Source organism: Sphaeramia orbicularis, chromosome 10, assembly GCF_902148855.1.
Source record: "Sphaeramia orbicularis chromosome 10, fSphaOr1.1, whole genome shotgun sequence".
Classification (NCBI taxonomy): domain Eukaryota; kingdom Metazoa; phylum Chordata; class Actinopteri; order Kurtiformes; family Apogonidae; genus Sphaeramia; species Sphaeramia orbicularis.
In genome coordinates, this window is record NC_043966.1 from 18,464,617 (window position 1) to 18,474,170 (window position 9,554).

General features: G+C 35.6%; 2 protein-coding genes across 2 annotated transcripts; one reads left to right on the forward strand and one right to left on the reverse strand.

Annotated features, from left to right (window-relative positions):
- The first annotated feature begins 439 nt into the window (after positions 1-439).
- On the forward strand, positions 440-3,265 carry LOC115427379 (uncharacterized). The gene is made up of 6 exons (XM_030145915.1): positions 440-545; positions 698-1,024; positions 1,159-1,524; positions 2,633-2,761; positions 2,853-2,899; positions 2,982-3,265. The coding sequence occupies exons 1-6, from the start codon at positions 503-505 to the stop codon at positions 3,114-3,116; spliced, it is 1,047 nt and encodes a 348-aa protein (XP_030001775.1). The 5' UTR covers positions 440-502; the 3' UTR covers positions 3,117-3,265.
- A 1,641-nt stretch (positions 3,266-4,906) lies between these two features.
- LOC115427381 (uncharacterized) lies at positions 4,907-9,334 on the reverse strand. Its single transcript, XM_030145918.1, has 6 exons — positions 9,211-9,334; positions 8,774-9,115; positions 7,752-8,099; positions 7,509-7,619; positions 5,678-5,739; positions 4,907-5,238 (listed from the first exon to the last, which is right to left on the reverse strand). Exons 1-6 carry the CDS (start codon positions 9,251-9,253, stop codon positions 5,110-5,112), a joined length of 1,035 nt encoding a protein of 344 aa, XP_030001778.1. The 5' UTR covers positions 9,254-9,334; the 3' UTR covers positions 4,907-5,109.
- Between the last annotated feature and the right edge of the window lie 220 nt (positions 9,335-9,554).

Genomic DNA, 9,554 nt, shown 5'->3' on the forward strand with positions numbered 1-9,554 from the left:
TTCACATCACGACTACTGACAGTTCTTTTCCACCTGTCTGTGCTCTTTAGATTTTCATTGCATTATTATCTCTCAACTTTTCTCTTCAGGTTCAGTGTGAGATTATTGTTTGTAGCCGCGTCTTTTTAAAGGCATTATCAGGGCATTGAGTTTGTTAATAAGGCCAACCAATCATGCATGCTCAGTGTAAGAAGACAGACATTCTAAGAACCCAGAATCAGAAATGAAACAAACAAATTTTCCTAGAACATTTCCTGTAAAGAAAATGTAATCTTCTCCCATGTGACATATATCAGTCGGAAAATTTGCAAGGAGATAATGCAAGCAAACATACAGGAGAGGAAACATAATGCATGAAACGAGGTGAGACTAGCATGGCAGGAAATACGCAAGATGCTGTGATTGTCAAACAGGGGTATTTAAGAATGGGGCTATTCAAGTTGACATAACCGCCTCATTTCACTGAAATACTGACAAGCTTCCTCCAAATTTGACAGTCAAGATGATTCTGTTATGCGTCTCACTGCTTCTCCTTCATCGAGGATGTAAGTACTACTCAATGCTACTTAAATATTTTCCACATATTTGACTTCATGCAAACTATTGTCACTGTCACGTTCATTTACTGTTTATTGAACTAAAAATTTATTTATTTATTTATTTATTTATTTATTTATTTATTTATTTTTTAATGTAGATTCTCAGACTCCTGTGATCAGCGTCCATCTTGGTGAACCTGCGATCTTCACATGTGTTTTACCACCAAATGAAATCAGTGTCACTGAAGTCCACTGGTACAAACAGACTGTTGGGAAAAATCTGAAATTAATTGTAAAACTGAAGAAAAACATTGAACCAACATATGGGCCACAGTTTTCTGAGTCCAGAGTGTTTGTACATATAGATAAGAATTACAGTAATCTGACTATTTTGAGGACGACTCCAGAAGATGAGGGTCTGTATCACTGTGGGGTCTTGGATTATATAACAAACACGTGGAGTGGAACCTATTTATCATTGACAAGTATGTAGTATTTTTTTTCCCCTTTTCTATTTTTCAGCATGAAACATCAAATCAATTGCATGTGATCATTCTAAAATGTTTGATGTTTTAAGGCATCAAAATATGAATATTTTAACAGTTTTGTACATTTATAGGTAAAACAGCATCAGACTACACTGTTGTGCAGCGGCCGACAGTATCTGATCCATTACATCCAGGAGACTCAATGTCTCTCCAGTGTTCAGTTCTGTCTGACTCTGACAATAAGACGTGTCCAGGAGATCACAGTGTTTACTGGGTCAGGGTCGGATCACATGAATCTGATCCAGGCATCATTTACACTGAAGGGAACAGACAAGATGGATGTAACGATAGACCTGACACTCAGTCCTCTCCAAAGAGCTGCCTTCACCACTTTTCTAAAACTGTCAACTCGTCTGATGCTGGGACTTACTACTATTACTGTGCTGTGGCCACATGTGGACGGATATTATTTGGAAATGGAACAAGAATACAAATCGGTATGTTTTTGTGAAGTTACTGTGATAACACCATGACTGATACTCTTCTTTTCTTTAACAAGTTCTGATCATGTTGTTTTTTTTATTGTCTTGAGCAATGAGTAAATTGTCAAGGTGATATCATGACTTGTGTAAATATACACAGCACTTTTAATTGCCACGTTATCTGAGTGCATTATAAGCTTTCCGCATGTATGTTCACACCGTTATTAGTCCTCTGTCCAACCTCAATCGATGTGTCAAATACCACTCACTGAGTCACCAAATGCTATAAGAACTGGCATAACATACAACACCATTTATTGAGATCAGTCTGAAAACTTGTCGTAATGGTGATATCAATAATCTTGACCATTTCTGTGATTGGAAACATTGATTTAATCCGTAAAGACCCAAACAGCCACCATCGACCTAAACTATCTACTGACCTAAACTGTTTAATACCTGTTGATCCACTAATCCTATCAATACATGTAAATAATTGGTGTAAAATACAGTTTGTCATCTTTTCATGGTCATCAGATATGACCCATTTGGATGTTCAGAGGCTCCGTAGTGAACGTGGAAACACTGTCATCTTCTACAACATTGATTCACCAGTAAAACCCACGGAGTTGGATAAATGACAGTGGATGGAGACACTAGGATTATGTTCAGTTAATGATAGATTTTGCTGAAAAAGTCACTTTTTTTTTTTTTTTTTAATCATTTTTCTGTTTTTGATAGAAAAACCATCAACTTTTATGAACACCTACATGATCATTAAATTAAATATAGGAAAATACACGATGTTCGCTGAAAAAACATGTAATACAGAGTCTAATGTCATATTAACTGGTGATAAATCACTTAGGAAGAGTTAAATATAGAGAAAAAAAAATTCTGGAACAGCCATAAAAGTAGCATTGGGTCTTTATGGGTTAATCTTTTGAGACTTCAGTGGTCGACAGTATCTGATCCACTGCATCGAGGAGACTTGATTTCTCTCCACTGTTCAGCTCTGTCTGACTCTGAGAATAAGATGTGAGATCACAGCGTTTACTGATTAATGCACAAACGAGATTTCTCTTTTTCTAATCAACTTTCTTTTGTTTTGATTGTGTTTCAGAAACCAGTGTATGGTCACAGAAGGAAAACATCACTTTTGTTGTGCTGTGTGCCATTCTGAGTTTATGTCTGAGTGTTATAACCTTCTACATCTGCAGCATTATTAAAGGAAAAGGCAACTGTTGCAGTGGTAAACACACATTAACAGTTATCTTTCAAGCAATATTACATGAATATATACTTATTTATCGTCATGAATGTAAATGTATTTCATTATGAAGGTGCTGTTACCCCGGACAAAATAAGTCATGGACAGAAAAGTCATCAGGTGAGAAATGTAAAAGATTAACTTCATCAGAAAGAGATGATGTTTCATTAATTGTGTTATTTCATGTTTTCTTGTTTTTAAGAGATGTGACAATACGGGGGTTTATTCTGCTGCTGTCTTTACTGTGGTGAAAAATGGCGGCAATGGAGAAAGGAATAGAAAATCAACGGAAAGACAGAGGATTTACGCTGCTATCAAGGCCTTTGGACTGAATTAGAACTTTAATAGAATTGTTTGGAATCACTTACTATTAAAGTTAACATTTATGAGTCTGATAACACTGGTCTACAAGGAAAATGCTTCCAGAATAAAAGTAATGAAATTTTACCACATGAGAGTCACTGATAAAGAAAAATAATGTAAAAATTGCGGGTTGGCTGAACTTTCCAAGATACAGCCTTGGGTCAAAATGTGAAACTCAAGAATTAACGAGAGAATGGGTTTGACTCAAAAGGAATATTTGTCTCAGAGCTACAAGATCTACTTCAAAACACTGTCTGCACATCAGAATACATTCACTTTACAGGTTCTATTTAGTGGAAGATTTATAAAACTATTACATAAATGTACATAAACCAATATATATGTGTAATAACACTTAATCATATACCTTGAAAACATCAGCAAACTGGCACTTTTGTCATTTATTTTCCAATTAATCTAATTAAAATACGTTACATTTAGCACATTTAATCTCTGAAGCAAATCTTTTCTAAAAAAAATTGTAGACCAGTGTAACAGTTAAAGCATGTTGTACATGGCTGATAGGAAATGTAAATAATCTGTACATCTTTGTAGATTAGTCGCAGTATATTATCATCATTAATTAGCTTATTCTGAATTGGGTTACATTCACATCTCAGATAATATCACAAATATAGTTTGTATGATCTTAAAGTCGGACTAAATTCAGTTTGACCTCAGTGCTCCTTACAAACTTCACTAGATTTTTTGAGAGGATATCTGCTGCATTTGTCAAAGTATAGTGGATTTATATAAATAGTGAGCTGAAGTCCTTTCCAGTTGTGTCTCATGGTAAAAGGTTAATTGCTTTATTACCCCAGTAGGAAAATTCGGTCTTTCCGATCCTAAAACACACACACAGTACCCAGCATTAGTGATTAGCATTAGCGCATTGCTCACATCGGGAGCTGCCATTGAAGAAGCTCTGGGACCAGCTTCAGATTTTTATCAGCATCATGGTCAAGGACACTGACAGGAGAATTAACTGATATGTACCTGGTTTTAATGGGACCTTACTTCCCCTAAAAATTGTATTGCAGTCAATGGCAAGAGACAAAAAAAATGCCTTGGTCCACATTGAATTATGCCAACATGAAATCTGTCAACTTTAAAGATGATTTTACTCACCTAGAAAGAAGGGATTTGTTGTAAAACTGTTAAACATGGGGCTGTGAAACTACATAAATACATAAAGACTAGACACCAAAAGCTTTTGTAACTGTTACTCTTCACTGACTCTTAATATTTCTCCACCTTCCTGTGGAGTAATATACTAAAATGTGCCAAAGCAATGGCCATTTTGGTTTTGGTGACATGTATCACTCACATCAGGAGACATTAGCTGTTTAACACTGAACACATGCTCCTCTACTATCTTTACCACAAGTCTTGGCTTGTGAAATCATCTTCTAAACTGATAGACATGTTGTGTTTCACAGTTTTTATCCTTATGTACTATAATCTGTACTATAATCATGTTTATTTTATTTTTATGTAATACATTTATTTCATTTCATTATTTGTTCTACTTTTTTTTGTTTGTTTGTTTTTACAGGCAGTTACACAATGATGTAGACTTACAAAACTATGTGTTCAGTCTCAGTCTGTTTTGTGTGAAAGTTTGGCAATAAAAATTTAAAACATACTACATGCATATGCTTCATCGTCTTTATTGTGCCGACCAGCAAATCAGTCATCAACCAGGTTTATCAATCAGAAAATAAAATATTTGTTTGTATATTAAAAAAGCTTACACTGATCTTTATGTCCTCCTCAAAAATACAGGAAAGTGGCGTATGCAACTACCTCTACAAATGAAAACTACAAAACAACAGCAGAGTATACTATATATTCTGTCTACAACAGGCACAGGTGTGGCATTGGAAATTAAATAAATCAGATTCTAACATCAGTTAAACTGTATGTATGCTTTCACAGCTCCTGCTCTGTAAACAAGTGGAGTTTTGTCAGGTGTGGTAGTTCGCTCCGACAGCAGAATACACACAGTCCTGCTCTTGCGTCTTTTGATATCCTTGTCTGGTTCTTCTTGCAGAGAAAGTCAGGGCTGTATAGTTCACCTCATTGGTTTCATCATCCTGTAAATAAATAAATAAATAAATAAATGTCACTGACAACTGTTGCACAGATCAAGTGTGGCAGTGAGATCACTCAGAGGTAAAGAAGGTTAAGATGATTTTAACATTTTTGGTGCAATGATAGTGAAGTACAGAACCAACAGATGGGATTACAGCCACATGTTGAGCAGTGTTACTGGGCCAAGTGAAGAAACTGAAGGTTGGTCTTATGAATGATAAACCAGGGGGTTATCTGTTTAACAGGTCATCTCCAAAGACTAGACTGTCATTCATACTTTATATATTTAATGCATATTTACTTGAGCAGGACAGTTATCATCAGGCATCCATTTACACATTGTTTTGTCAATAAATTATGTTGTTTCTTAATATTAGGTTTTTAGTACTTTTCCAGAGAATAATTGAAAACAGAGAACACAGTTATACAAAGTTTATTTACCAAATCTTCTGAGAGATTTCCTCTTGACTTGTCACGTTCCAGATGACTGATGGAAGTTGTACCTGCCAATAACACAGAAACATGGTGTGTACTAACATTCATGTAACAGACAGAAATATGTCAGCAGTAAAGATTGAGGATTTCACTCGTTAAAACACATCCTCTGAAGCTCTAAGGCACCAGACAGTCAGAGGCGAGACATTTTTTCTCATTGGTAACATTTAAAAAGGTGCTACTAAACCTGTAAACTGAGTGATGCGACTCCAATGTGATAAAACACAATGTTGATGTTTCTAAAAATCAGCAAATGCATAGAATTTTTTTTTTTTTTTAATCAGTGAAAATTACTTCCCATTTCAACATCTTTGTGAACTTTGCCAAACTGATGATCATGTAGACTTTGCCATTTGGACATTGTGTGCTTCCATACTTACACTTTATACAGGGTGGGGAAGCAAAATTTACAATGAACATTTAGTTGTTTTTTCTCAGCAGGCACTACGTCAATTGTTTTGAAACCAAACATATATTGATGTCATAATCATACCTAACACTATTATCCATACCTTTTCAGAAACTTTTGCCCATATGAGTAATCAGGAAAGCAAATGTCAAAGAGTGTGTGATTTGCTGAATGCACTCGTCACACCAAAGGAGATTTCAAAAATAGTTGGAGTGTCCATAAAGACTGTTTATAATGTAAAGAAGAGAATAACTATGAGCAAAACTATTACGAGAAAGTCTGGAAGAGACTATTAAAGAAGAATGGGAGAAGTTGTCACCCGAATATTTGAGGAACACTTGCGCAAGTTTCAGGAAGCGTGTGAAGGCAGTTACTGAGAAAGAAGGAGGACACATAGAATAAAAACATTTTCTATTATGTCAATTTTCTTGTGGCAAATAAATTCTCATGACTTTCAATAAACTAATTGGTCATACACTGTCTTTCAATCCCTACCTCAAAATATTGTAAATTTTGCTTCCCCACCCTGTATGTATCTAAGTGCTTTTACATTGTCAGTAACAGCAAAATGGAGTGCACTGTAAGAATGGGGATGTAGACTAGACACTTTGTAATGTCAACAATGGCCCACTTGACGGCATTATACATGTAATAAAAAAACAACAACAATAATAACAATAACAATAATAATAATAATACGAAGTACAACTATAATGAATAATGTAACAGATCATGAAAGTAAAGTTTAATGGTAAATATTCTCATGTTGCATCACTATTTCTGTGTCAATGAAGGACTGGTTTTATTTGTGACAACACTAATTTGTTGTTATTTGCATGCTTCCCAAGTGAATACATTATGTGCAGGGTACTGCAGACCAATGAGCCATAACATTATGACCACTGACAGGCAGAGTAGTCAATGTAGGAACCTGTCAGTGGATGGATATTTTAGGCAGTTTAGCCTTTGATGTTGATTTGTTAGAAATAGCAAAATATGCAAGAGTACGGATCTCAGCAATTTTGACAAGGGAGAAATTGAGATGGTTTAATCACTGGGTCAGAACATCTCCAGATCTTGTCATTCATTCCCAATGTAAAGTATCGATCAAAAGTGCTAAATAAACAACCAGATCTCAACCAGTCAAGCATCTATAGGAGCAGAACATTATTACCATCTGTCTAATATTGTGTATAATGATGAAAAGTGGAGAAACTGAATTTTACCTGAATTATTCATATGTATTGATAACATTAGGGGTTCAAAGATTATTACACATTTTAAATCAGTAGATGTTTTTGGTTGTCAGAGGCTGTTCAGGTCTTTGAGGATTAGTGGTGAAATCCATGCGCTGTATGATGAACCTACCTTTGCAATGTTCACAAACTCTCCTTCGACCGAGGAGGACACCCAGTATGACGATCACGGTCACACAGCAGGCCAACAAAACCCCAAACGCAATGATAAAGCCGCCCTGGTCTGGTTCAGAAACAACATCTCAATTAGTAAAATAATCAAACATGTTTCATATCAGTCTGAATAGGACAATGTATGGATGAAGAAGCTGAATTAATCAACATTTCTGACCTAAAAACGAATGTGAAGTCGTACCTGTCTCCACTTTAGTTCCTCCACCAAACAGGATCTGTCCACATGTGGCCACAGCACAGTAGTAAGTCCCAGAATCAGACGAGTCCTGTACGGTTTTGGACAGACGGTAGATGCATTTCCTTTCGTCTTGTTCTTCAGTCTTGTTCTTGCGAGTGTAAATGACTCCTGGTCTGTATCCTCCTGATCCGGCTCTGAACCAGTACACATTGTGTTCACCTGGACACTGGACTGGGTTTTGTTTGTCCTCAGACAGAAGTGAACACTGGAGATTCACTGAATGTCCTCTCTGCACTGAAGCTGCTGGTGGATTCTGTTCCACGGAGATAAACTTCTGCTCATTTGTTTGATCTGTGTAATTCATGACAAACGGGTTACTTTTTTTTTTTTCCCAGGTCAGCATTTTATATTTGTAATTACAGGCTAATAAGATAAACGCATAGAAGGATTCAAGATTTCTGCTGAAAACAGCCTCTTACAGGAATCAAAAGTATCTATTGTTTATTGTAAAGCGTCTTTGAGTGGTTGGAAAAGCACTATATAAAACCGATGTATTATTATTATTATTATTATTATTATTATTATTATTATTATTATTATTAAAATTTTTAGTCAATTAATCCATTGAATAAATCAATACATTGAAAAAATTCATATAAAATGCAGCTTCAGCCTTTCAACAGCATCAGATGAGCCTTTTTTTGGACGTTCAGAGGCTCTTTAGTGGAAACACCATCACGTTTTGTACTTGTAAATGCTGATCACTTTTTCTTCAGTTTTCTGTTTTGATATAATAACCTTTGAATTTACTCTGCGCTCATACTGACATTCTACATAATTAATAAATTCAATATGAGAAAATACCTGATTTTTACTGAAAAAAGGCAAAATGCAGAGAATATTACAGTAAATCAGTTAGGAAAGGTTGAATAGAGGGAAAAAGTCATTCAAAGTTGCCTTGAATACAACTCTGTCATAGAAATAAGATGAAATATGATTCAGAAATTAAAAGAAATGTATTTTACCTTTCACAGCTAGGAATGTGCTGTTCATGAAATTCAGCTCATAATTATTTCCACTTTGACAGAAATACAGAGCCTCATCCTCTTTGGTTATTCCTCTGATGGTGAAAATGTACTGAGCATCCACTTTAGTGACACTGAAACGTGAGTTGTTAAATTGTTCACTGATTGTTATGTCAGAATAGACTCCAGTCGCAATGGTTTGGATTGCACATCCAAGTGGCTGTTTATATAAGTAAAAATACCGATCATCCGTAGAACAAAGACAGTTAAAAATACCACTTTCACCAAGTTGCACCGTGGTCACAGAGATCACTTGAGGCACTTTTGTAGTCTGAATCATTGCTGAAAAAAACAAACAACAGTGAAAACACATCATGACAGACTATAAAATAACATGGGGTTTATGTTCAGTTACATTAGATAAAAAGCGTACTCACCAAATGCACTCAGAAGTAGTAAAGCAGTCAGAGGTGCAGTCATTGTGGTTCATCCCCTTTGTCTGGTTCATATGATATCCTCTCACCCAAATGAAGGCTTTATGAAGTGGAATGTAAACTGATTGGCTGAGAAGCAGAAAATAAACTCCCCCAAACTGTAACCTATGATAGCATATATCACACATGATGTAGTTTACTTTAAAACTCATCACTGCTTTTCAGCCAATCAGTATGAGTTCCACTTCATTACCCTGAATTCCGACCATTACAATGGTTCTCACTGTGCACCGACTGTATTAAACAGCAGAGGCTGAATAAACCACAGAAGAATCGAAGGTGAGTGT

Bases quoted from the DNA above. Each gene is read 5' to 3' on its own strand.
- LOC115427379 (XM_030145915.1), top strand. From the start codon at position 503: ATGATTCTGTTATGCGTCTCACTGCTTCTCCTTCATCGAGGAT. The intron at 1,025-1,158 runs GTATGTAGTATT...GTACATTTATAG, and splicing joins AACCTATTTATCATTGACAA to GTAAAACAGCATCAGACTAC. The intron at 2,900-2,981 runs GTGAGAAATGTA...CTTGTTTTTAAG, and splicing joins ATGGACAGAAAAGTCATCAG to AGATGTGACAATACGGGGGT.
- LOC115427381 (XM_030145918.1), bottom strand. From the start codon at position 9,253: ATGACTGCACCTCTGACTGCTTTACTACTTCTGAGTGCATTTG. The intron at 8,100-8,773 runs GTAAAATACATT...TGAATTACACAG, and splicing joins CACATTCCTAGCTGTGAAAG to ATCAAACAAATGAGCAGAAG. The intron at 5,740-7,508 runs GTAGGTTCATCA...TGTTATTGGCAG, and splicing joins AGTTTGTGAACATTGCAAAG to GTACAACTTCCATCAGTCAT.